At 62.2% G+C, this 25,507-nt stretch overlaps 3 protein-coding genes across 5 annotated transcripts in view; 2 read left to right on the top strand and 1 right to left on the bottom strand.

Moving 5' to 3' along the window:
* TRAPPC6A (trafficking protein particle complex subunit 6A) overlaps nucleotides 1-2,839 on the top strand; it is a 72,888-nt gene extending 70,049 nt beyond the window's left edge. The window contains exons 3-7 of one of the 2 annotated variants that reach the window (XM_050772339.1): nucleotides 566-633; nucleotides 789-906; nucleotides 1,512-1,595; nucleotides 1,748-1,841; nucleotides 2,528-2,839. In XM_050772339.1, coding sequence (XP_050628296.1) covers nucleotides 566-633; nucleotides 789-906; nucleotides 1,512-1,595; nucleotides 1,748-1,841; nucleotides 2,528-2,559 — 396 coding nt within the window. In that variant the 3' untranslated portion in view covers nucleotides 2,560-2,839. Of the gene's footprint in view, nucleotides 1-565; nucleotides 634-788; nucleotides 907-1,511; nucleotides 1,596-1,747; nucleotides 1,842-2,527 lie in introns of those variants that run through there. The other variant, XM_050772340.1, reaches the window with a different exon arrangement.
* Nucleotides 2,840-2,940: 101 nt separating this feature from the next.
* Nucleotides 2,941-16,007, top strand: NKPD1 (NTPase KAP family P-loop domain containing 1). The gene is made up of 4 exons (XM_050772366.1): nucleotides 2,941-5,677; nucleotides 6,636-7,076; nucleotides 9,824-9,955; nucleotides 11,923-16,007. Exons 1-4 carry the CDS (start codon nucleotides 5,587-5,589, stop codon nucleotides 13,761-13,763), a joined length of 2,505 nt encoding a protein of 834 aa, XP_050628323.1. The 5' UTR covers nucleotides 2,941-5,586; the 3' UTR covers nucleotides 13,764-16,007.
* A 2,086-nt stretch (nucleotides 16,008-18,093) lies between these two features.
* The window catches only part of PPP1R37 (protein phosphatase 1 regulatory subunit 37), a 53,922-nt gene continuing 46,508 nt past the window's right edge, over nucleotides 18,094-25,507 (bottom strand). The window contains exons 3-13 of one of the 2 annotated variants that reach the window (XM_050772107.1): nucleotides 24,670-24,715; nucleotides 24,324-24,424; nucleotides 23,521-23,640; nucleotides 22,772-22,922; nucleotides 22,507-22,662; nucleotides 21,389-21,501; nucleotides 20,377-20,518; nucleotides 20,114-20,280; nucleotides 19,314-20,010; nucleotides 18,897-18,987; nucleotides 18,094-18,806 (exon numbers count right to left, since the gene is read on the bottom strand). In XM_050772107.1, coding sequence (XP_050628064.1) covers nucleotides 18,905-18,987; nucleotides 19,314-20,010; nucleotides 20,114-20,280; nucleotides 20,377-20,518; nucleotides 21,389-21,501; nucleotides 22,507-22,662; nucleotides 22,772-22,922; nucleotides 23,521-23,640; nucleotides 24,324-24,424; nucleotides 24,670-24,715 — 1,776 coding nt within the window. In that variant the 3' untranslated portion in view covers nucleotides 18,094-18,806; nucleotides 18,897-18,904. Of the gene's footprint in view, nucleotides 18,807-18,896; nucleotides 18,988-19,313; nucleotides 20,011-20,113; nucleotides 20,281-20,376; nucleotides 20,519-21,388; nucleotides 21,502-22,506; nucleotides 22,663-22,771; nucleotides 22,923-23,520; nucleotides 23,641-24,323; nucleotides 24,425-24,669; nucleotides 24,716-25,507 lie in introns of those variants that run through there. The other variant, XR_007721752.1, reaches the window with a different exon arrangement.

Raw genomic sequence — 25,507 nt, 5'->3', positions numbered from 1 at the left:
TGCCACTGTCCTTCCCCAGCACCCAAAGAAAGATCTGCCTGTTCCGAGCTTCCACATGTACCCCCAGGGATCTTGGCCAATATTATAAGGCATGATGATCATGGTTGACTTCCACAGCTCCTTTTCCTGTGGCCCAGCCTCCAGCCCTTGGGCAGGTCACCTGGAGCCTCTTGGTGGAGTCGCAGGTCCCACTTCCCAGGGCATTGTGAGGGTTCGTGCTGAAAGCATGTGCAGCGCGTGACCGGTGTTACCGGGAAGTCATGCAGGGGGCGAGGAACCTGGGGAAGACCCCCATTGTTCCTGGGGAAAGGAGGAGCTGGTTCTTGGGGGCTGATGATCTGGGGATCCAGAGAGCCTGAGAGGTCTGCAGAGGTGGGTGAGGGAGCCCTGGCGCCCTAGAGGCCTGCCCCTGCCCTGGCCAGGCTGTGCCAGAGCCTCTCCCTGCTCACCCCTGAACTGATGGGCACTGGCAAATCGGTCTTCGGGTCTCCTGGCAGGTGCCCCCCGGGTGGCCCCAGGTTCGAGGTGGCCAAGGGCTCCTGAGCGTCTCTCCCCGGCCTTCTAGGGACAGAAGATGAGCCTGTCGGTCCTGGAGAGTATGGGGTTCCGCGTGGGCCAGGCTCTAGGCGAGAGGTGAGCACGGCGCCTCCTGCTCTCCCCGAGCCTAGCTGGCAGGGGTGGGCAGGCCCTGGGCGGGGAGGTTGCATTGCTCCCTGTGGGAGATGGGCCTGGCTTCTTCCCTGTTCCTGGCCTGGCCCCACGGCCTCAGCGTGGCACTGCCCCACCAGACTGCCCCGGGAGACGCTGGCCTTCAGGGAGGAGCTGGATGTCCTCAAGTTCTTGTGCAAAGACCTGTGGGTGGCCGTGTTCCAGAAACAGATGGACAGCCTGCGCACCAATCACCAGGTGGGAGCGCCCCAGCCCGCCGGTCCGGCTCCCTCCCGAGGGCGAGACCAGGAGAGTGGGAGGGGAAGCCCCGGCGCCAGAGCAGCGGCTGCCAGGACCCGCCCAGAGCCTTCCCACAGGTCGCTGCAGCTCTTGCTCTGTCTGATCCTCTAAGGGAAGCTAGGAGGCTGCACTGGGGCATAGCGGGTGTTTCCAGAACTTCCCCAGCCTACCAGGAGTGAGCCACGCATGGGCAGAAAGCCCCTGCTGGCTGCCTGCCCTCCCCCCAGTGCGATGCTGCTTGTCCCAAGCTGGTCCAGTCCCCCAGTGAACACCCAGGCTGTGCCTGCCCCTCTGCAGCTTCCTGGGCTGGGTCCCCAGCTTTTCTGCACGACCCTGGGAGATGAGGGCAGGACCCACACTCCCCAGGTCACGGGCACCCAGTCCGAGTTTAGAAGCCCTGGGCCCTACTGGAGCACTGGAGGCCAAGGCCATGACTCCAGTGGTTCTCAGGGAGGGGGACTTCCCAACCTCAGCCCAATCTAGGACCTGGGTTCCCGCTTCCCCTCCCTGCGCTTCAAATGTGCAGGCCCCGCCCCCACCCACCGGCCTCTCCTCTCCCCCAGGGGACCTACGTCCTGCAAGACAACAGCTTCCCCCTCCTCCTTCCGATGGCCTCTGGCCTGCAGTATCTGGAGGAAGCGCCCAAGGTATGGGGGAGCTGGGGCCTTGTCCACACCTCCCTTCCTCCTGTTACCCAGCCTCTACCCCATGTCAGGCCTCTCCCCAGGCCTAAGGAGTGCCCCAGACCTCGGTGCCAGCCTCCCCTCTCTTCCCATGCTTGTCTGTGTCCCCTCCCCAGTTCCTGGCCTTCACCTGCGGCCTCCTGCGCGGCGCCCTCTGTACCCTGGGCATTGAGAGTGTGGTCACCGCCTCCGTGGCAGCCCTGCCCGTCTGTGAGTCATGGCGGGGTGGGGGGATTCTTCTCATCCCTTGAGTTGCTGAGGCCTTCAGAGTTCCAGCCCCACTCCTGTGTGGGTGCCTGGGAGGCAGGCCCAGGTTTAAGTCACCTGCTCAGCCACACAGCCTGTGCAGGCCCATCTGTGCCCCTGGCTCTATGATGTCACCAGCCCTGCAGAGAGAACTGTCTGGCTGTTTTGAACATCTTTTCCCAGCACGGGATCCCAGGTGGGATCATCCTTGCTGATCCTTCGATGCGGGGGATGGCAGGCTCCAAGGAACTTGCAGCCTGCCTGACTAGGTGTCCTCTGTCAGACCAGCTGGAACCCCATTCCTGCCTGGGGACAGCCTGTCCCACCACCTCCCCAACCTTCAGTTATTTTCCCTCTGCTGGTTCCCCAGGCCCACTCGTGGGGGGGCCCCAGGGCTCCCGTGGGGTAGGACCGAGCGATGCATACCACAGAAGCCTGTGCCGGGCGCCTCTCTGGGGCCACATTCGTGGCCCTCATGCCCCTGGTTACTCACACAGCCCAGGGATGCGGCCACGTGGGCGGGAGGAAACAGCCCAACCTAGCCACTGGGGTGTTAGTGCAGGACAGGGGTGAGCACCTAAGAGCTGTCTAGGTGCCCTCTGCCTCTCTCCCATCCCATCCTCAAGCCTAAGCCAGGCCTTCTCTTCCAGGTAAGTTCCAGGTGCTGATTCCGAAATCCTAAGCCTGCCCCGCACCCGCCGAGCTGCACTGCTGCCCCCAGTCTCACCGGCCTCAGGAGACGGCGGCTGCATTGGGCCCCAGGCCACTGCATTTGGGGGTGGTGTTGGGGCTAGTGCTGGGGATCCCAGGCCCTAGGGTTCACATTTACTCAGGAAGTGGGTATCAAAGCGAGGTGGGGGTGTCACAGGAGGCAAAGGGGTCCCAGCTGCGGTCAGGACTGGGGTGGGATTCCTGCCTGCCCACTGCCCAGAGGCTGTTCAATAAAGGCTGTGTGTGTGGAATCTGACTCACAGCAGCAGGGGAGGATCTGTGGAGCAACTGTCACAGGTCCTGCAGGGGAGTGGGCACCCTCTCTGGCTCCCATGCCCCTCAGACCCTCCCTCCCTCCCTGTGCTCCTGGCAGAGGGATGCTGGCCCCCGGCATGGGCGGCCTCGCTGGCATCTCTGCCGAGTCAACAAGTCTGGGGCTGCCCTCTGCCCGGCGATCTGCACGGAATGGAGCGTCTTCCTGGGGAGCAGGGCTGGGAGTGCCCGGAGCGTAGGCCGGGGCAGGCTGGGGCTGCCAGGGCTGGGGATGCATGGGGTAGGGGGAGGCCAGACACCCCCATGGACACATGTGGCCCCTACGCACTCCTGCTGCCCGTCCATGGGCAGAGTGGCCCTTATGCTGCCCCCTTCCACCCTGCTCGTATCTGTAGCATCTGGGGACTCCTGGGCTTCGCCATCCGCTGCCTGATGTGGGTAAGTGCCCCAGCCTCACAGCCGCCAACCAAGGCTGGGGGTTGAGACCCAAATGGGATGAGAAAGGGGTCCCTTGCTAAAGAAACTCCCTGTAGAGTGGGGTCCAGTCACCCCGTCAGTCACTGCCTGGGTCACCTCTTCCCAGCCCACCTGGCTGAGTGTAGCTCTGTCCTGTGTCTGCCTCTGCCGTGCTGCCCCTGCCTGGCCCGCTCCCCAAACACCTGCTCCCCCTAGTGTCCAGCAGCCTCCTGGCTGCTATGCTCCCAGCCCGGGGCAACCTCATCCTGCGGAGATGTCTCGTTTACGTTGAGCCACGCTTCATGTTCCGGCCAGGGGTGTGGGGGGTTAGCACGGAGGTCCACTGCAGACATGCCCACGCTCAGATGGCAGCCCCGCCTCCCTGATGGGCCAGGGAGGAACCTTCCCAGAGCAACCGGCTTGAAGGGTCGGGGAGGAGACAGAGCGGGTCCCAGGTAGCAGGAAGGGCCCTGGCTCTGGCCATGGGGAGCAGTGTTTGGTCACCTGGGCAGAACCCAGGGCCAGGTGGGTTCCCTTTATCTTGTCCTGGGCACTCTTCTGGGGCTGCCTCCCCCATCCCCATCAGAGCACCCCGTCTGTCAGGGAAGCAACTGTTGACCCCGTCACGCCAGCAGCCACAGGGAGCCAGGGCCCCAGAGGGCTGAGGGGCCTCCAGGGCGTCTCCTGCCCAGCCTCTCCCCAGCCTTCACCCCTCAGAGGGCATCTGTGGGGAGACAGTCACTGAGTGCTGGCCCTCGAAGGCAGGAGACAGAGCCTTGGCAAGCCTGGGAGTAGCAATCACTGTCTGCTTTCAAATCCCTGCTCTGCCTCTGTTGCCCTGGGGCAGAGGACTTCACTTCTCTGGGCCTCAGTGTCCTCATCTGTGAAGCGGGCATCACACCTGGCCCCCTGGGTGGTGGAGAGGAAGATGGAGCTAGGGTGCAGCCGGCCTTGATGTGTGTGCTGTTGCCTTCGTCCTATGGACGTCCATTTAGAGCAGCACCAGGTGAATGGGTCAGCATAGCCCCGAGTCAGGCGCGCCAGGCCCTGGACTGAGGGGACTCCCACCCCGTGCCTCCCTCGCGGCAACCATGAGAGGCAGGTGCCCACTCAGCAATGAGGAAGCCGAGGCTCGGAGAGTGAAGTCACCTGCCCAAGGTCACATAGCTGGGCCACGAAGGAGCTGGCATCCCAGCTCCTTGTCCACCCCCCCCACCACCAGCAGAAGTGCCTGGGCCCGTGGCTGTCTTGAGGAGACTTAGGCAGCGCTGTGGGATGCATCTCCATTCCTTACCAGGGCCGGGGACACAAGACTGAGTCCAGTCCTCAAGAGCAGAGAGCACTGGGACAGGCAGGCGCTGGGGAAGGGGCGGGGACAGGCGGGCAAACCGGTCGGGCGGGCGCTGGGCTGGGGCCTCCATCAGGATGGGCCTGTGCTGACAGTCCGGGCTGGCGCGGCAGCAGTTCGCAGGGCAGGCAGCTGGGGCCGTGAGGCCGCCGTCAGGTACGAGTGGACCCGGGACTGGGGGTGGGGAGAGGTGGACAGGCTCCCAACCGTCAGCACCCCAGTTTCCTCTGCCCCTCAGCCTTTCCCCATCCCTGTCCCCTACACAGCATCCTTCCCCATCCTGCTTTCGGCTCTTCACGTTTGAAACGCGGTACACTCATCTTGCCCGAGTTTGCTGAGCCTCTCCCCAAATTGGACCACCGTGATTTCATTGCTCCCTCACAATTCCCCCTCCATCGTATCATTCAATCCCCACAGGTACTCAGCTCTGACTTTCACCCTGCTTCTCAGCTGCTCCCCAGCTCAGCTCACTAGCTCCATGTCCTTCCAAAGCGTGCCAGCCTCCCACAGCACCCCACACCTTAATGACCGCTTTTGTCACTCAGCCACCACACCGGACCCCCTATTTCCCCAGCCCACATCTGCTCAGCACTCCCCAATGTCCTAGCCTCTTAGAAACTACCAGAGGCTTCCCGACTCGCAACCTCAAATTAGCCCCTAGCCACCCCCAGCAGTTCTCCGTTCCCTCCTCTGGCCATCCCTCTTCATCCTGCCCCTCACTGTACCCTGAAGGCCATCTCTGCCCCCTCCTCCCAAGTGACTTAGGAACCCAGCATATGGGACTTGGCCTCTCCCCTGTCCGAGCTCTTGGGCAGGGCAGGGCCCCTGACCTTAGCTCTGTGCTGTTCATGACCCAGAGGCTACGCTGAGCCTGTGCGCCCCCTCCTGCCCCAGGAAGAGGTACCCAGCTGCCCGGCTGCCATGCACAAGCATTACAAAGTCCACTTTGCCAAGGACGCCCAGAGCCCCAACGGGCACTACTTCTGGGACCCAGAGTTGGGGCACCAAAAAGGTACGGGTTCAGTTTGGGGGTGGGTGATGGCCAGCAGAGGCCTGTGGGGGAGCCAGAGTGAATGAAGGAACAGAAGGGGAGCCGCGTCCTCAGGAGAGAAAAGCCACCTGCACTCCCCCAAGAGGCATCTGCATAGCAGCAGGGCCAGGACCCAGGACTAGGACCACAGGGCCGGGGGGCCTGAAGATAGGAGCCTGGGCTGGAGATGGAAGCCGGGGCCACCTGGCCTGCCCTTTCCCCTCTCCAAACCCCCAGGCCTGTGTGGACGGCCCCCAGCCTGGAGGGGAACAGTGTGCTGGGAGTAACGGGTAGGAGAGGGAGCCCCACACAGTGAACATGTCTGAATGAGGCTGGGCCCAGTTTCTGGTGGCGACCACGAGGCTCTTGTTTAGTGGGGGCAGAGGGCAGTGCCCTCCCACGGGGGCTGATTCAGCCTCCTCAGGGCCAGGGTGAGGGCCGGAGCTTCCCAGGTCACCACCCTTCCTGCCACCCTGGCCCGAGCTGGGGACAAGGTCCACCCCCCATCCAAATCCCTGGCCTACCCCTCTCCACACAACCACCCATCACTCCGGCCTCCCTGGGCCAGCCAGGGCCAGCTCCCAATGGATCCTCTCAGTTTCCCTGACCCCTGCACTCAGGGCACCCCCCAGGAATCCAGGAATCTGCTGTGGCCGGCACCAGCCTCCACTGAAGCCCCAGCCTCAGGCGTCCTCTCTCTGCCCCCAGCTGAAGTCCAAGCCCTGCGCCTTCCCCGCTCCCCCGCTGTGGGACAGCACAGACCCCGGGTCCCTCCCCTGCCCATACCTCCCCCGCGTACGATCTGACTTTTTGAGGGGTTTCTGGGGTTCCCAAGAACACTCCGGCCCCCAGGTTCTACCTGAAGACTTGATCTGGCTTGTGCCGGTGCCCCCGGAGGTTGGGGACACAGGCCCAGTCACCCCCACTTCCTTCCTTCCAGGATGCTGTCATCAGTGGCGCCAGGACTCAGCAGCCCTCCGAGCCCACGGGCCCTGTCGACCTTCCCCCCAGTCACACTGGCAGCTGGCCTACCACAGCCACCGAGTGGGTGGCAGTGGCTGGCGCCGGGGCCTCCCGGCCTCCGTCCTGCAGCAGCAGCGGCAGCCCCAGCCCCAGCCCCAGCCCCCACCTCCCAGCCCCCTTCGGCAGCGGCTCTGCCCCATTCACGAAGCCCAGAAGGGGCTGCCTGCAACCTCCACCGTCCCCAGGGAACCAGCCGGCGCCCTTCAGGCGCCCCCCTTACCCACCACGGCACCGGCCATGGCCAGCAGTGGCCCAACCCTATCCTCCGCGGCTGGCATCTTCCTGGAGCCCAGCGAGCCCACTGATGCCCGGCCTCTGCCCGCCCCAGCGGCCTGTGGCTCCTTCACCTACAGCCCCGGTGCTCACCCTGGCCTTCTCGGGGGCTCTGTCCCCGCTCCTGCCGCCTCACTTCCCGCCTGCTCCCCTTGCTCCCTGCCTAGCATCTTGCGCCTGACCTCTTCATCCACACCCTGGTCCCTATCCAGGAGGGGTGCGTCCCTGGCACCGGGGCTCAGGCTGGCTGCCTCTGCTTTGCCTGTTGGGGTCCAAGGCTTCCAGGCCAGGCCTGCCCCGGTGCCGCCATCCTGGGCCAGGCAGTGAAGTCCTCCCTCTCCTTCCCCCTTTCCCTCTGCCAAAACCCTGGCTGTTCTCTGGTCTCTTCTCAGCCCCTTCCTCTGGCCCAGCAGGCTACAGGGTACATGGGGCAGGGAGGGTGAGCCCTGAGTTGTTGGCCGGCTCTGGCATGGGGGAGACAGAGCTAGGGAGTGGCCTGGGGAACGGAGAGCAAAGGTCAGCAATGGGAGGACCCACTTGCTTGCTCCCTCCCTCCCTCATTCACTCCATGAGCGTGCCAGGCCCTGTTCTGGGGGCACAGTGGGGAGCAGGATCAACAGACATCTCTGTCTTCATGTATTGCAGCCAGGGGCAGGTACAGGAAACAAGGAAATTTAAAAGTGTGGCTGGGAGGCTGGGTGCAGTGGCCCACGTCTGTAATCCCAGCACTTTGGGAGGCCGAAGCTGGTGGATCACTTGAGGTCAGGGGTTTGAGACCAGCCTGGCCAACATGGTGCAACCCCATCTCTACTAAAAGTACAAAAATTAGCCAGGCATGGTGGCCAGCACCTATAATCCCAGTTACTCAGGAGGCTGAGGCATAAGAATCATTTGAACCTGGGAGGTGGAGGTTGCAATGAGCCGAGATCACACCACTGCACTCCAGCCTGGGCAACAGAGTGAGACTGTCTCAAAAAAAAAAAAAAAAAAAAAAACAAGTGTGGCTGGGCGCACTGGCTCATGCCTGTAATCCCAGTAGTTTGGAAGGCTGAGGCAGGAGGATCGCTTGAGGCCAGGAGTTCCAGACCAGCCTGGGCAGCGTAGTTAGGCCCTGTATCTACAAAAGGTAAAATAAAAATTAGCCCAGCATGGTGGTGCATGCTTGTGGTCCCAGCCATATGGGAGGCTGAAGCAGCAGGATCCCTTGAGCCCCAGAGTTCGAGGCGCAATGACCTATAATTGTGCCACTGCACTTCCAGCCTGGGTGACAGAGCAAGACCTTGCCTCTAAAAGTATGCCACTCAGTAACAACCACACTAGGGAAAAATAAAGCAGGGAGAGGAGATGGGGGATGTCAGGGTTTCCAGATTAAATAGGGTCGTCAGGCTGGGCCTCATTAAGGCAGTGTTAGAGCAGAGGCCCTGGGGAGGTGTGTTCCCGGGCCAGCAAGAAGCCAGCACGTCGGCTTTTGCCCTAAAGGAGGCAGGAGCCACAGGAGGCTTTGGAGCCGAGGATGGACATGAGCTGACAGGATCTCCAGGAGAATGGGCTGTGGGAGGAGGACGGAAGCAGGTGGCCCAGGGAGCAGGAGATTGCAAGAATCCAGGCGAGAGGTGCTGGCAGCCTGGCCAGGGCGGTAGCAGCAGAGGTGGGGACACGGCTGGGTTTCTAGGTCTGGATTGAAAGTAGAGCAACAGGGACTCAGCAGGACTCTAGGTCGGGCACAGCCCTGTCACTAGAGCCTCGGGGCTATGATGTCTATTTCACACACAGGGAAATAGAGGGTGGATGAGGTGGAGCCACCCAGTGATCTGGCAGAGCTGGAATTAGACCCACCTGGCCCACACCTCAGTAGACCTACTCCTGAGCCTGCTTCCTGGCCACCTGGCTTTGCCGCTAGGCGTGGCCCATTTCCTGCAGCCCATCAGGCCTCTCTGAAAGTGGTTGTGTTACCCGCACTGTGCATCACAAGGCTGGCCCCACGTGCCCCCGCAAGACTGAACCCTGCCTTTTTGATACCCCATTTCCAGGTCTGAGAAGCAACCCTCAGTCGGGGACAGGGTGTCCTCTGCAGAGTGGATGCTGTAGTGCCAGTGCCTGGTGGCCAGGGCCATAAATGGCCACTGGAGACCATGACATTGACCAAGGGCCCAGCGCTGGCCAGTCCCTTTGGCATTCCTGCTCCCCAATGTCTCTGCTGCCCCACTCTTCAGAGGGAACTGAGCCTCTCAGAGGTGGCTCTCCCTGGGGTCTGCAGAGAAAAGCGGTGGGGCCGGGACTGGAGCTCCAGTCTGGTCATCTCTCCCCGAAGCCTGGGCTCAGGTGGGATTAGTGACTTGCTGGCATGATGGACAGGAAGGTGGGAGGAGCCTGCGGTCCAGGGCCTCTCCATGCTCTGGCCGGCCCAGCAGAACAGGCAGGAGTGGCCTGGAGTGCTGCTGATGGTGGAAAGTGGTGTCTCAGCATCCGAGGGCCTCGTATCCCAAAGAAAGGCCTTTGGGATTTTCCTGGGGGAATCATGGGCTTAGTGACCAAGCAAGCCTGGTGACCTGGGGCCAGAAAAGCTTACTTCCCGCAGCCTCAGCCTCTGGTGTGTGGCTGGGGGGATTCCAGCCTCCCAGCCTCAGCCTGGTGGGACCCAAAGGGGTACAGCTCGCCCTGGAGGTGGGGGCCACTGATGGCCATGGAAACCTCCACTGTAGGGTTTGACCTGAGTCCCCTTGGCACAGGGTGCCAGGGAGGGGCTGACAGTGGGGGCCATGGAGGGCAGATGGGAGGAGGGTGGTGCCTGGCCAGCGGCCCTGACTCAGTGTCCCCACCCCCAACCACCAGACATCCTGACAGAGGATGACGTCTACTGCAGCTGCCTGGCCAAGACACTCTGCCATGTGCCGGTCCCTGTGACTGTGGGTTTCTACGCCCCTTTCGGCTGCCGCCTGCACATGATGCTGGACAAGATCACGGGTGAGGAGCTGTGTGTGTGTGTGTTTCGGGGAGGATGAGAAACAGGGCCTCTGGTCCCCGCCCAGCTCCAGGCTTCCCCCAGATCCCCCACCTCCTGCAGTCAGCCTGCCCCAGTCCAGGCCCCCCGCAAGCCCACACCTCTACCCTGAGCTCTTGCTTCTCTGGCCTCCTGGCTGCCCCAAAGTCGTACCCTTCCCTGCTTCCGCCACCAGATCCACTCCAAGGACTCTCTGAAGGACAGATCTGGCCCTGTCCTTCCCGTGCTTGTGCCTTCCATGCTCCCCAGTACCCAAGGCAGAAAGCCCAGGCTCTTTATTGAGGCTGCAGGCTCCTGCCAAGCCCCTACTGGCCTCTGTGCTACCCAGACCCACCTCTTAGGGCTTGGTGGTCACAAGGCACCTGACATATAGATGATAATTGAAGACATGAACGGAACCTGCCAGGTTCCCCAGCAGCTATTTTTTTTTTGACAGAATCTTGCTCTGTCGCCAGGCTGGAGTACAATGGTGCGATCTTGGCTCACCACAACCTCCACCTCCCGGGTTCAAGCGACTTTCCTGCCTCAGCCTCTCAAGTAGCTGGGATTACAGGCACACACCACCACGCCCGGCTAATTTTTTGTATTTTTAGTAGAGACAGGGTTTTACCATGTTGGCCAGATGGTCTCGATCTCTTGGCCTCGTGATCTACCCATCTCAGCCTCCCAAAGTGCTGGGATTACACGTCTCACTCTGTCGCCCAGGCTGGAGTGCAGTGGTATAATCTTGGCTCAGTACAGCCTCTACCTCCCGGGTTCAAGCGATTCTCCTGCCTCAGCCTCCCGAGTAGCTGGGACTACAGGTGTCCGCCACCAAGCCTGGCTAATTTTTATATTTTTAGTAGTGATGGGGTTTCACTGTATTGGCCATGCTGGTCTTGAACTCCTGACCTCATGTGATCTGCCCACCTCAGCCTCCCAAAAAGTGCTGAGATCACAGGCATGAGTCACCGTGCCCGGCCTCCCCAGCAGCTTTGATGTGGATCAAGCCCTGCTGGAGCTCAGACCTCAGCCCCATGTGCGGCGAGAGGGGCTGGGACTGATGTTCCTCCTCCGTGTGCCCAGCCCTGGTGCAGGCCCAACAGCCTTTCGTTCCTGTACTGACTGTCCACTGAGCACTCACTGTCCTGCCCCATGTTGTCACAGGGTCCCGGGAAGAGAAAAGATGGGGATATAAGGAACAGAGAGTCCCTACTCCTGCTGGGGGCCATAGACATTCCTGCTCATTCACTCCGTGACCTCAGATTTCTCATGATCCATTGTTCAGGCATTCCGCAAGCACCTTCTGGTGCCCAGGGGACACAGTGGTGACCAAGACAGGCAGGACCCTGCCCTTCTTGCTCACAGTCCAGCAGGGAGAGGGACTTGTTTTCAGATAGTGATGACCCAGAGTGGGAATGGCTGAGGGCCTTCAACCCAGCCTGGGATCAGGGAGGGCTTCCTGCAGGAGGAGCAGTAAGTCTGGAAGATAAGACCAAGGCTGTATCCTGCTGCCTAGCATAGCTCGTCCTCAGCATCTCATTCATTCATCCCTTACACCGACCACTTCTCCCCTGGTCCACTCTCAGAACCTTCCCAGTGCCCTCCACACCTCGACCCGCCTCCAGCCCCTTACCCAGCCCAGGCTCTTCCTCGTGTCTCTTTTTGCCCCCTCCCATCATCTCTCCTCTGCCGGCTCTACCTCTAACCATCCCGACCCCCAGCCTGGCCTACAGACCGCTTCCGGTCCAAGCCCGGCTCCAGGCCTCTCCACTCCCCCGCTTGTGCACCGGCTTCCAACTCTTTAAGGAGAGGCCGCGGCTCCCTTCCAGTCCCTCGCCTCTGCTGGGCGCCCCTCGCCTCTCCAGGCGCGCTCCGCCCCGCCCGTACTAGACCCCGCCCACCCCGGCGGGTGTGCGGCTCACGCGGCTCCCGGGCTCCCTTCCCGCAGCGCTGATGCAGCAGGAGGCGGCGCAGCGTGAGAGGGAGGAGCTGCAGCACGTGCAGTGGCGGCCGCGCGCCGTCAGCGGCTGGGGCGTCCCGCAGCTGCTGTGGTACCTGGTGTTCCTGCAGCCCATCATCACCGAGGTGCACCTGCGGCGCAGGAACGTGCAGTTTCTTTTCATCCGCTTTAGCGCCTGGCAGTATGAGGGCACCGACAAGCTGTGGGCCGGCCTGGTGACCACGTTGTGCGAGGGCATCCGCCACCACTACGGCGCGCTGCCCTTCAGCGTGTACTCGGTGCTGGGCAACAAGCCGGCCACCAGGCAGGACTGCTGCCAGAGCGAGTGGCACTGCCGGCGCCGCGTGTGCCTGGGGCTGCTGGGGCTGCTGGCGGCGCTGGGCCTGGGCGTGGGGCTGCTCTACCTGTCGCTGGGCGGCCACGCACTGGGCCACGGCAGCCCGAACGGCAGCCTGCTCAAGGCGTTCGGCGGCGCGGCCACCACACTGTCGGGCTCGGGGCTGCTCATGGCCGTGTACTCGGTGGGCAAGCACCTGTTCGTAAGCCAGCGCAAGAAGATCGAGCGGCTGGTGTCGCGCGAAAAGTTCGGCAGCCAGCTGGGCTTCATGTGCGAGGTGAAGAAGGAGGTGGAGCTGCTCACCGACTTCCTGTGCTTCCTGGAGGTCTACCAGCGGCGCCGGCTGCGCGTGGTGCTGGAGGTCACCGGGCTGGACACGTGCTACCCGGACCGTGTGGTGGGCCTGCTCAACGCCATCAACACGCTGCTGTCCGACAGCCACGCGCCCTTCATCTTCATCCTGGTCGTGGACCCCAGCATCCTGGCCGCGTGCCTGGAGAGCGCAGGCAACATGAAGGGCACGGCCGACAACGGCTACCTCTTCCTCAACCGCACGGTCACGCTGCCCTTCTCTGTGCCCATCATGGGCCGCCGCACCAAGCTGCAGTTCCTGCACGATGCGGTGCAGAGCCGCGACGACCTGTTGTACCGCGAGATCACGCGCAAGCCGTGGGTGCCCGGGGACGCCAGGGGCGAGAGTGCGCAGCTGCTGGCGGTGCAGACGCAGACGCAGGCGGGGGCGGAGCGCGGGCAGAGCCGCATCGACGCCGAGGCTGCGCGGCGCATCCAGGAGGCTCTCTTTTGCCTTCACGACGAGCGCGACTGCCTCTACGAGTACGTGCCCGACAACGTGGTGTCCATGCGGCGCATCGTCAACACTGTGCCCATCACCGTGCGCCTGCTGCAGCAGCAGCAGCAGGGGGACTTCGGGGGCCCCACGCCGCGCCAGGCGGTGGCGTGGGTGGTGCTCGCCAACCAGTGGCCGTGCCGCCTGAGCTGGGCGCTGCAGTGCCTGGAGGACCGGCAGCAGACGGGGGGCGCGCCTGAGGGCCGCGCGCGCCTCTGGGACGTGTTCCGCGACAACAGCCGCGAGCTGCACACTATGACCAAGGCGTTGCAGAACGTACTCGACCTGGACGGCGACCCTGAGCTCTTCGAGCGCTTCCTGGGCGCCGACTTCCCCTTCACCGTGGCCGAGGCGCAGAGCCTGCTGCGCTGCACGGTCAACCTGGACCACTCAATCCGCCGGCGCATGGGTCTCATCCGAGCCGTCAGCGCGCTCAAGCCGCCCAGCCCGCCCAAGTCCCCTGCCCGCGATGCCCCCCACGCTGCCCACCGGACCAACAGCACATCCAGGGCGCCTCCGTCGGGCCGTGCCGCAGGGCAAGCTAGCGAAGGCCACCACGCTGGGGACTTGACCCACAGGGGCAAGCTATGGCCGGTGGCCTGCGCGCTCTTCCGTCCAGGGCAATCCAGCCCAGGTGGGCCTTGAATGGAGGACTTGGCGGGCAGCAGGAGGCAAGAGTTCCTCTATCTGCCCAGATGGGGGAATAGGCGGCTGGACTGAACCCAGGGTCCCAATGAGCCCTGTGAGGGCCACACCCCCAGGTGAATGTAAGCCAGAGCCGTGGACAGAGCCTCCAGGAGTGGGGCGGCGAGCTGGTGGCAGCATGAGAGCAGGCACATAAGGACCAATGAGGAACTCAGGATGTACGTGCAATAAATGGAGGTGTTGAGAGCCCCGAGTTGCTCTCTGCATCCTGATCCGACCAGGGACCAGGCCTGCCCCGTCCTGCCACAGGGCCTGCCCCATCCTGTCAAGCCCACTTCCTCCTCTGTGCCATGCTGGCCTTCTCATCTGGCATCTCCGTGGCAGGAGAGGCTGCGGGGGCGGTGGACGAGGCTGCAGAGCTGGGAGATGACAGGTGGATGGGCGGGGTTGACTCAGGCAACATGGAGCGCCCAGGCCTCAGGGAATCCCAGTCCTTGTCCCCATGCCCTAGCCTGCCCCTCTGTGAGTAGGGCAGGAGCTGGCATTTCCGAGGGTGACCTCGGTGACCTCAGCAGGCTGCTTCACCCCTAGGGTGGCTCTCATTCTCAATGTAATGGGTTAATTAGACCTCGCTGGCACCTCAGCCAGTTGGGGTGGGTGGCACTAACCTCCCTCAGACAAATAACTGTCCACAGGGTACCTGCCTTACGAGTCACTCCAGGGCCACCTAAGGACCACTGGTTAGTCACTGACACTGAAGCCACTGCATCAGCCCTTTGATGAGGACAGGGAAGTTGGGCAGAGATGGGGACATACAGGACCCAAGCCACAGCCAGCCAGGGGGGTTACACTAGGGCTCCCCACCTTTCCTCTGGACAGCGCCCTGGGCTGGGGTGGGTGTCACTCCTCTGGGCAGTTCCTGATTCCTCATCGGTCAAATGTTCAGCCACATGCTCAGGCCCTGGGGTGCCTGACCCAGTTCCAAGTGTGTGCCGGCAGGGACTCCAAGGGCCAACACTGGACACACCCTGGGATGAGGCTGAGGGTGTGGCTTCTGAGCCAGGGCCCTGAGGCTGGCAGAGGGGACAGTCCCCGAGGAACCTGAGAGCTCTGCAAAGGCACACACCCTCAGGCCATGGGACTGGGGTCACTGACCTCACAGTTCTTTAGCTCCAAGGCTGGGCATGGCATCCAGGTCTGGCTGCAGCACCAGAATCCTCTGGCCACAGCAATTGTCACAGGTGCATGCGGGTCAGTGGTAGCCCTCCAGGATCTTCCCTTGAGTTGAGCAAGCAGAGGTGCTGTTTCCCATTCCTGGCCTGGCTAAGCTGGTGATACACCTGGACCTCCTGGGAGCTGTTTCCTAGCTGTCAGGGAGAGTTGGCCTCCGAGGGAGAGGCATGGGGCCTGTGACACCGTTAAGTCTGTTTCTGTAGATGTGTGGTTGGGGTCAGTATATCCCTTTAGCCTCCTCTAAGCCAGTTTCAGTTGGTTTTGTTTCTTACCACCTGGAATCCAGGCTGAAAATAAATTTTCACTGTTACCAGGAGTGGGGTGCTGTGAGAGATGCTAACATGTAGACTTGGCTGGAGGTGGGGGCAGGACTGAAGCCCCCCATGCCTCAGTAAGAAGCTGCATCAGCCTGGCCAACATGGTGAAACCCTGTCTCTAATAAAAATACAAAGAAAATTTAGCTGGGCATGGTGATGCACACCTGTAATCCCAGCTACTCAGGAGGCTGAGGTGGGAGGATCACTTGAACCCGGGAGGCGGTGGCTGGAGTGAGGCGAGATGGTGCCACTGCACTCCAGCCTAGGTGGCAAAGTGAGACTCCGATTGAAAAAAAAAAAAAAAAAAAAAAAAAAAAAAAAAGCTGTAGCCTCTGTTACGTGGTACCAAGCTGTGGCCAAACTGTTGGCCACTGTATCTTCACGTGGAGCTGCTCTGAGAACTTGCACCTGTGTAAAGCCACGGGACCGGTTGTCACCAACAAAACGGGAGCACGGCTGATGTGTGCGCCTTTCCCAGCAATGAGTTAGGGAGCAGGTTTCCCTTCTCCACTCCCTTCCCCCATCTGCCCACTTGATCTGAGACCCGTGAGGCCCTGGGGAGCAACAGAGCTCTAAGAGCTTCAAAGGGGCCTGGATCCAGGAATAACTTGGTGAAGAGCTGCCTGCTACTCTGAACATCCACGTGTAACGATAAGCATCTCCTGTGTTAGGACACTGAGATCTTGAATGAAACAGACCCCCTACATCTTCAGCAAAGGCTAGCAAAATGTGACAAGCTCGGGCAACACGGGTGGCTGAAGGGAAGGGGAAGACAAGACGGCAGGGAGGATCCTCTCAGCTTCCAGTCCTCCATCTGGGAGCCCTCAGAAAATCAGGAGCGCACCAGGCTGGGGTGTCAAGATACGGCTGCGGTTTCTAGAGCTGCTCTAACGCAGTCCGACAGACCACGTGCCTTTGAAGGACAAATGTATCGTCTCCCGCTTCTGGAGGCGACAAGTTCCAGATGAAGGGGGGCCCTCTGTGCCTGCTCCCTGCTCCTGGCGCATTGCTGGCCATCTCCACACTCCCTGGCTTGCAAAGGCATCACCCCATCTTCTGTCTTCACGTGGCGGTCTCCCTGTGCCCAAATGCCCCTTTTAATAAGGACACCAATCAGACTGGAGTAGGGCCCACGCGAATGTCCTCATTTTAACTTGAGTACCTTTGTAAAAACCCTGTTTCTAAGTGAGCTCACATTCTAGGGTACTGGAGGTAAGGACTTTAAACATCTTTTTTTTGTGGGAGACACAATTCAAGCCCCGGGAAAGGCCCAGTTCCTCACTCCAAGCTCAATTTTAATGAAAGCAAATCAAGGGACAGGCTGGGAAGAGGATCCCTGTCCCTCTCCTAGCTGACCCCACCTGGAGTGGGGAGGCAGACGGCCAAGAGACCCCAACACAGCTGCCTCCACAGAGGCTGAGACCATGAGCAACAGCTAATACTGACCAAGGGCCTCTGAAGATCTTTGGGGCACTGTGCTGACCCGAACCAGGCGAAGGACGGTTTCAGTACCTTGAAGCAAAAGCCTCACACGCTCTGGCCTCACCTAGACGGGCTGGATCCACGATGGCCAGGAGGGGCCCCTTCTTCCCTTCACCCATGGCCACACCGCACATTAGCAGAGCTGGGGACAGGCTGGCTGTGCAGGGATGGGAAGGGTGCTGCGGGCTGCTGGCGGCCGTTCTGTGTAGCTTCCCTAAGTCCTTCGCCCAAGTCCTAGCGGTGGCTGACCTGGGGAGCAGTGAGGACACTTACAGCTGCAAGGGACCAAACAGCAAACCAGCAGTGGGTTCCTAAGGTGCTCCTCACAGAGGCCAGGGTGGCTGCGGGCAGGGGACTCCTTGGTGTGTACAGGAGCTGAGTGACACCAGGACTCCAGCCAGCGACTGTGGTTCTTGTGATGTCACCACACCACCTCCATCCATGTCAGCCTCCCACACGAGAAAGGGGATGGGTGGCCCAGAAATGCTTGTTTTCTAATTTTTTTTTTTTTTTTTTTGAGACAGGATCTTACTCTGTTGCTAAGGCTGAAATGCAGCAGTGCAATCACACCTCACTGCAGCCTCAACCTCCTGGGTTCAAGAGATCCTCTCGACTCAGCTTCCTGAGTGGCTGGGACTACAGGCATGCGCCACCACACCCAGCTAATTTCTGTATTTTCTATGGAGATAGGGTTTCACCATGTTGCCCAGGTTGGTGTCAAATTCCTGGGTTCAAGTGATCCTCCCACCTCGGCCTCCCAAAGTGTTGGGATTACAGGTATGGGCCACCACGCCTGGCCTGCTCCCTCATTTCCTAAAGGGAAAAACAGACCTCTCGGAAACGGGCAACAGCCCACCATGGCCCCTGCTGGCAAAGGGGAACAAGCCACCCTGTTAACAGCCTCCTGCGGCGCTGGCTGGGCCCCGGGCACACTCCCACCAGCACGACACCCAGGGCTGCCGGGGACAGGCTGGGATCTGCTCCCGTTGAGCGACGGGCAACTGGGCAGAGCCACTCCGTATCTAGCATCCTGAGACCCTAGACCTGAAGCCAGGAGGTATCTGGGGCCCGTCTCTCCCCGCAGAAAGGATGGGTATAAACTGGCCTGGCTGGGCGGCGGCTGTATGAGACACCGGAGCATGGACACAGAGAAGACGGGACTATGGGGGAAGATGCAGTAATGCCTGGCCAGCCTCCTGAGCCCTGGCAGACACTCTGTAACCAGGAGCTGTGATGGCCTGCACCCAGCTCCCCCCGCCAGCAACCACCCCTAGTATCCGCATGAAGCAGACATCCGGCAAAGTGAACCCAGCCCCAGTTTATTAGAAAAGGTGTGAACAGAGTTGCACCGACAGGAGTAGCCCCAGCCCTCTGCCCACCCTCACCCACACCCACACCCATGCCACCCGCCCCCAACGGGTTGTAGTGCCTCTCAGGGCGCAGCCTCCAGTGGCCTGGACAGCAGGGTCCCGGAGTGCCGGCTGCTCCCGCCCCAGCTCCCTGATAGGTTTATTGCACTTGAGAAAGAAAGCTCTGATCCTCTGCTCCCATCCCCCCACCCTGCCCGGCCTGCACTGTCTGGGGCTGTTCTGCGCGTGTCAACCACCACCAGCACGCACCGCTCCTCCGGCACCAGGCTGCCTGCTCGGCCCTGTGCCCGGGGCCACAGGGGACCATCCCACCACCACCCAGGACCCCTGCCCTCTGCAGGGCAAGCCTGGCCCCTCCAGAACAGGCGCCTGATGTCCTTGAAGAACTCCTCCTGCTCCCCCTCCTCCCATTCACCCCCAGAGTCTTCCAGTGGTGGGCTCATAAACAGAAGTGCCTGAGTCGCACGGGGAGGGCCGCTCCCTGTAGCTCCTGCACCCCTTGTAGTGTTGCTGTGGGGGGAGGGGGGCCCCAGAATGGCCCCCACCCCTGGCATCCTGGGTCTCAGGAAGGCTGGGGGGAAGGTGAGCAGATTCTCATGGCTCTGGCCTCAGCTCATCGCAGACCGACCGGAAAAAGGGAACTTGGGGAGGAGAGATTGCGGGAAAGACTGTCAGAGCTGGGGACTCTCTCAGCTCCTCCCCAGTGCCCTGGGCCCCGGGCCTAGCCTCACCTAAAGTGTCACAGTGTCTCCTGCCCGGATTCCTGACTGGCTTCCAGAAGCAGCTCCTCAAGCTCCTTCTCATTCTTGGAGCAGCTCAGTTCTGTGTAGGAGGATGGGCCAGCAGCCCCGTCAGGCGGGTGGGGCAAATACAACCTGTCCCCAGCCAGACCCTCGGGGCCTGCAGAGGGCCCAGAGACCGCTGAGATGGTCAGGCTCAAGGCAACACACCTTACATGCCCCACCCCAGGAAGAGCTCCCAGGACCCAAGGGAAGCGCGGTGTACATGAAAACCAAGCCCCACTTGTGCTGGCCCCTGTGAGAACCATTTTAAAGAGGGGAAACTGAGGCCCACAACAGACAGAGGCTTGCCTGAGGTCACACACAGCACCCAGGGCCCCTCATCACTTGCCCTAGGGCCCCTCTCACCGTGCTCCAGGCCGCAGCTGCCCCCCTTGACCTCAGGCCCCGGGGGTGGCTCAGGGGGCAGTGCCAGGGCGAACTCAGGCTTCAGGCCGTTGGGCAGCGATGGCCCTGACTGAGGCGGCTCCGGTGGTTGCTGAGACTCAGAGGACCCTGTGTCCCGGGTGACAATGGCCCCGGCGGGTGGTAGGGAAGGTGAGGCGGGTGGGGAGGGAGGGGGCGGGGGAGAAGGAGGGATGGGGGACGAAGGGGGCTCTGCCCTCTCGGGTGGGCTCTCCACCCGGGTCACCACAAACACCTTGTGGCCCCGGCCTGGGCTGGACACGGAAATCCGCTGCTCAGTGGGTGTGGAGGGGCTGCCTGGGGGACTCCTGTCCCCAGGGCCCAGGGAGTCCGTGGGGGGCACCAGGGCAGGACAGGGGGTCTCGTCCCTCTCCCCTTCCTCTTCCTCCTCATCCTCCCCATCCGAGTCCGAGTCTGAGTCTGAGTCCGGGCTGGGTGCGGGGCTGGGGGCCCCGTTCTGCACCCCAGCAGCGGGCTCGTCGTCGGGCTGGGGCTCGGTGGCGGTGGTCTCAGGCACGGAGGCCAACAGCTGCGGCGGCTGCTCCTTCTCCTCCCGCTCCCGCGCCAGCACCAAGTTGCGCTTGCAGCCGTTCTGGATCTCGGCCAACAACGCCTTCTGCGTCTCGATGAAGCTCTTCACCTGTGGCGGGAGCGCCTGGCTAGGGCTCTCAGGCCGGCCCCACCACCCGGCCTTCCACCCGACCCCCGCCCGCCCCAGGGCTGCAGGGCCGTCCCCTGCTTACCGCCTCCTTCTTGGGCTCACGGTCGAGGTCCAGGCGCAGCAGTGAGTGGTTCACCTTGAGGGCCAACGACAGTGCCATGAGCCCGCCTGTCTTGATCTCGTTCTCCCGAAGGTCCAGTCTCAGGAGGCGGGGGCTCTCAGCGATGAACTCCGCCACCGCCACCGCGCCTGGGGGGGCACCGCAGGGGCTGGCCACGGGCCCCACACCCGGCTGGCCGCCCCGCTGAGCCCAGCAGCCCGCACCCGGGCGGCCCCGTACCCTACCCTCGCACGTGAGCTTGGTGGAGGCCAGCCCCAGGCGCAGCACGCTGCGGTTGCTGATGAGCCCGTTCTTGAGGTGCCGCACACCCTCGTTCCCGATGGGGTTGTGGCCCAGGTTCAGCGTCTCCAGGCTCTGAGTGTGCGGCTGGAGGGAGGGGGCGTAAGGGTGAGGAGGGAGCCGTGGTGGCGGAGGAGGGCCCAGGACGCCGAGTCAGGAAAAGCGTGAAGAGAGCCAGGGTCGGGCGTTCCTTTTCCTTGGCGCGCCTGCGCGTTGAGCACCGGCGTCGTCCTGCCCTGCCTCAGGCCTGGCCTGAAGTCCCTTCTGTGCCTGAAGTCTTCCCAAATGCCAGGTCCTCTGTCCACTCCCAGGCACCCAGTCAGTCCCTACCCCCCACAGCCTGAGCCCCTGGCCAGGGCCTGGACCTTGAGCGCCCTGAAGCCCCTAAGGCGGGCGACTCTTACCCAGGGTTTGGGCACACCAGTGCTCACCCTGAGAGTCTCTGTGCCTGCTTGGCTTGCTTTAAGCACCGCGTAAAAACTGAAACCCAGGTGCGGTGACTTACACTCATAATTCCAGCACTTTCGGAGGCCAAGGCAGGGGGAATCACTTGAGGTCAGGACTTCAAGACGGGCCTGGCCAACATGGTGAAACCCCATCTCTACTAAAAATATAAAAATTAGCTAGGTGTGGTGGCTGAGGCAGGAGAATCGCTTGAACCCGGGAGGTGGAGGCTGAAGTGGCTGCAGTGAGCCTAGATGGCGCCAGTGCACTCCAGCCTGGGTGACAGGGTAAGACTCAGTCTCAAAAAAAAAAAAAAGATAAAGAAGGGCTGCTCCTCAGGGAAAACAGGCACAGAGGTTGAATGAGGAAGCAGGTGGGGCTGAATTTAAATCGTTGTGAACCTGCAGGGTGGGCAGGACAGGAGCCGTCAGCTGTAGACAACTGTGCTGAGAGCTGGGATGGGAGGCGGCAGCGGGGACCGAGGTGCCTCCCTCCCCTGCCAGCCTGACTCACCAGTGTCATGCCCAGGAAGGCCATGCCCGTGTGCGTTAGCTGGTTGTTCCACAGCACCAGGGTCACCAGCCCCTTCCTCTGCTCCTTGAGGCCCTCGCAGATGTAGGCCAGACCTGCGGAAGGCCGGCAGTCAGAGCCCTGTCTGGGGCCGGGGTGGGAGCCACCCCTTCTGCTTAGGACCTCCGTGGAGGTCCTACAGGCCCAGGCCCTGCCCTGCAGCCCTGCCTCGGCCTGGCACCCTTGGGCACACATCTGTGACCCCTGGGCCCGGGTGCCCGGATGACAGCCTCCCCCAGATGCTTCTGTTCTTTGCTCAAATGTGACCACCTCCAGCCCACCTCACCTCGAAGCCGGCTCACTCCCACCCACAGTCAGCACTGTCTCCCTCCAATGCAGATCCCACCATCTGACGGGCTGCAGGTTTCACTCATCTTCTCTTTGTCTCTAGACTGGAGTACAGGCTCCCGAGGGCAGAGCCCTGTGTCTCCCTCCGGGCTGAGCCCAGAGGCCTACAGCCATGGTCCTGGACAGGTGCTCAGCAGAGTGCAGTCTGGGCCTGCCACCTGGCGACACAGTGACCCTCCCCCCACCCCTCCAGGATGCAACAGGAATGCCTCCTTTGACGGATCCCCATTCTCTGCTCAACCCCCCAACATCAAACACCAGAGCTCCTCCCACTGCACTCGTGGCTCCCTCCATCTGGACCCTTTCCCAGGCTTCTCACAAGGCTGGTTCTGCTTCCAGCCTCCAGATGGAAACCCAGAGGCCCCGACCCACGGTGGTCTTCCCTCCTCCACCATCTGAAAGCAGCCTCCAGCTGAGCCTGTTATCGCAGCAACACTGCTTTCTCTTCAGATTGTAATTATTCACTTCACCTCATCCTGCGGCTGTCAGCTGAGGTGTCTCCTCCTCCAGGAAGCCCTCCCTGGCCCCCAGACTGATCAGACCCTGCCTCTGGGCTCCATCAGCCCAGTCCTGTCCAGTCTAGGTTGTCAGTGGGTCTAGTCTTGGCCACATCTGTGTCCCCAGCACCACCCAGCGCAGGGCCACCCAGCGCAGGGCCGGGCAGAGTGGGTGCTGGGTGACAGGTGTGGGGAGGGGTGGGCCCCTGCACCCACCCGAGTCCAGCACGTGGTTGTTCCGGAGGTCCAGGATCTGCAGGGAGCAGTTGAACTTGAGCAGGTTACCCAGCTGGGCCGAGTCCTGCAGGCCATTGAGCTTGTTGTCCGCCAGGTACAGCTCCCGCAGGTTCATGTTCATCTTCAGGGCCGTGGCTGGGGATGGGGGGCACGGTGACTGGGCAGGCCCTGCCCAGATCTGGTACACGGCCGCTGCCCCCAGCAGGCCGCACGTCCCACTCACCCTCCCGGGCTTGGGGCTCACCGAGCAGCATGAGGGGCCGCCCCGACAGGCTGGCATTCTCCAGGTGCAGCACTGCCAGGCTGCTGCGGATGCGCAGGGCACGGGCCACGAAGGGCGCCGAGTGGTCCAGCAGGGGCGTGTTGCGGGCGTCCAGGTACTGCAGGCAGCTCGTCTGCAGGGGACGAGGGGACAGGGGTGAGGCACTGGCTCAGGCCTGCCCCAGTGCTCCTGGCGCCAGCCCAGGACCTGTGGCCCCACATCTCAACGAGCAACGAAGCCACAGCTGTTGTCTGGCTATGTCGCCTCATTTTACAATAGGGGAAACTGTGGCTGGGGAGGGAAGGCTCAGTCTGGGGTCTCGTGGGTGAGCGAGGCAGGGCTGGTGGCAGCCAGGATCCCCAACTCCTGTGTGGCTGGGAGGTTCCCAGATAGCCCCGACCCTTCCCTGCACCCAGCCTTCACACAGGAGTGACGTGGGAATGGCGACCATGGCCACCTCCAAGGAATGACTTCACGGAGGGATGACATTGTGGATGGGAGAAAGTGGAGGTCACGAAACGCCTCGCAAGGAGAGAAGGGGCTGGGGGCCTGGGGGCCAGGACACCTCTCAGCCCTGTTCTCCTCCTGGCCTGAGGGCCAGGCCCAGCATCCCCACAACAGCCCACACTAAAGAGCTCATGCAGTCAGAGCCTACAGGCCGTGCCCTGAGACAGTGCCTCCCCGTGCCAGGAGCCTGAGCTGCCTCTTCCTGGAAGCCGAGAGGCGCCCACCTTGCGCATCATGTGGGCGGCCGCCTGCCAGCCCCGGGTGCCTATGTGCTTGTTGAAGGAGATGTTGAGGTGGGTGGCCGACTCGTAGTACTCGATCATGTCGAAGAGGGCCGAGGCACCCTGCAGGTAGAGATTCGGGGGCTCAGCTCTGGCTGCCCTGGGGGAGAGGCGTGGGCCCTGACACTGGGCCCACTGAGAGATGAGGGGTCCAGGGTCTGGAGAGAGCCTCACGGGAGAGGAGGACAAGCATAGACAGGGCCCCGTGGGCCACGGGGACAAACCCTTTCCTTCTCTGCTGTAGCCAGTCTGTTTTTTGTCACTTGCCCTCCAGAGTCCTTGACTGATGTGCTGAGTGACCAGGACAGGCCTTGGTGTTCCTGAGCCTGGGCCTCAGGATCCGGACATCAGGGGTGCCTGGGGACTTCCAAGGCTGGGGAGGGGAGGGCCCTTGGGCCTTGATGGGAGGCTGCTCTCAGAATGCTTTCCAAGCCCATCCCATAGGAGCTGGACCCGCCAGCGTGGTTCCTGAAAGGGCTCCTGGGGGCCACACGCCTGCCCTCAGCTCAGCTCCCCAAGGCTCTCCTTGCTTATGAGGGTGGGCCATAGGGGCCCCAACACACCCTCCACATCCACTCTGGTCATACTGGATGTCTCTCTCTTGCCCTGCCAGAGGTCCCGCCCTTGCACCACCCCTCAGCCTTTGTCTAGGGGACCCCCTCCTCCTGCAGTGTCCTCTCCCCACCCAAACCTCGAAGGGGCCCGGGAGCTCAGGGAGCCGAGTGGGCGGTGGCAGGGCTGCTCACATCTTCATCCAGGTTTGTCTGCTCCAGGTCCACGACCTTGAACTGCAGCCTCTTGAAGACCTCTTCCAGGGCCTCGCAGGTCTTGTAGTCAAGCTTCTCACCTGGGGGGAGTCAGCAGCCGTGCGCATGTCTGAGACAGCGCACCTCTGCATGGCGGGAGCATGGCCAGGGGAGGCTGGAGGGGCCCTCTGCCCCCACCCTCCCACCCCACACCAGGCCCAGCCCCTGCCCTGGCTCAACTCAGCTCCAGAAGCTACTGACCCCAGGCAGGTCCTCAGACTCACCTCTAGGGAGCCCCGGACCTGCCCACGACCCAAGGGCTCCCAGTCCCTGGCCAGACACACACCTTTCAGGTCCAGACAGTCGAGGCGGTGCCCGAGGTCTGTGAATTCCTGAGAAAGCAGAGTGGATGGGGGTTAAGGCAGAACGACACTTGAACAGGGAGGCAGTTGAGGCCCCAAATGGCTGCTATGCCAGAGGTCAGGCAGGGTTCCGGGGTGGGGTTTCTGCAAAGGCACTGAACAGAGGCTCAGATGCCGCCCACCAGCTGGAACCTGGGGTACAGGGCCTTAGATAGCGAGAGAACTCTGCACCCACACGACTGAGGACCAGCCAGCCCTGCAGCCAGGCGGGCCTCGGCAAAGCGCCTCTGCCCCAGTGGGACCAAGCGAGGGAGTAGGCCCAGCATCTCTGGGGGATGTCCCGACAGAGGGAGTCTGTGCAAAGGCTGTGAGGCAGGAAATGAGCCTGGGAAGCTGGCAGGGCTGGGCTCAGGAGGCCTCCTGGTGAAGGCAGAGCCTGGGGCCCAGCACCCAGTTAGAGCCCACCGCCCTGCAGACACCAGCTCCCGCCCTCTGGGCTTACACACATCACCTGTAGGGTGGATGCTGCACGGCTGGTCTGAACTAGGCCGTCGGGCTCCAAGGACCCACCCTCTCAGCTGCCACACTGAGCAGCCACCCTTCTTGAGACCTGGCAAGCCCCTCTTCTGGAATGTTCCAGAGAACCTACCCTAACCCCAGTGAACAGTGATGGACAAGGAGCGTGGTTGCTTCCAGCACAGCTGAGGGTCAACAGCCCGAGGACAGGCAACCCTGGAACCCTTGGGACCAGCGGTGCTTCACTGACTAGGCGTCAAGCTGGGGCCCACTGGAGAGGTGCCGAGGGAGGGGGCTGGGGGAGTG

Source organism: Macaca thibetana, chromosome 19, assembly GCF_024542745.1.
Source record: "Macaca thibetana thibetana isolate TM-01 chromosome 19, ASM2454274v1, whole genome shotgun sequence".
NCBI lineage: Eukaryota > Metazoa > Chordata > Mammalia > Primates > Cercopithecidae > Macaca > Macaca thibetana.
The sequence above is the reverse complement of the archived record's forward strand: the minus strand, read 5'-3'. Positions and strand labels throughout refer to the sequence as shown.

Coding starts and splice junctions, on each gene's coding strand:
- NKPD1 (XM_050772366.1), top strand. CDS start 5,587: ATGCACAAGCATTACAAAGTCCACTTTGCCAAGGACGCCCAGAGCCCC. Junction 5,678..6,635: donor AGAGTTGGGGCACCAAAAAG/GTACGGGTTCAG, acceptor CCTTCCTTCCAG/GATGCTGTCATCAGTGGCGC. Junction 9,956..11,922: donor GATGCTGGACAAGATCACGG/GTGAGGAGCTGT, acceptor CCCTTCCCGCAG/CGCTGATGCAGCAGGAGGCG.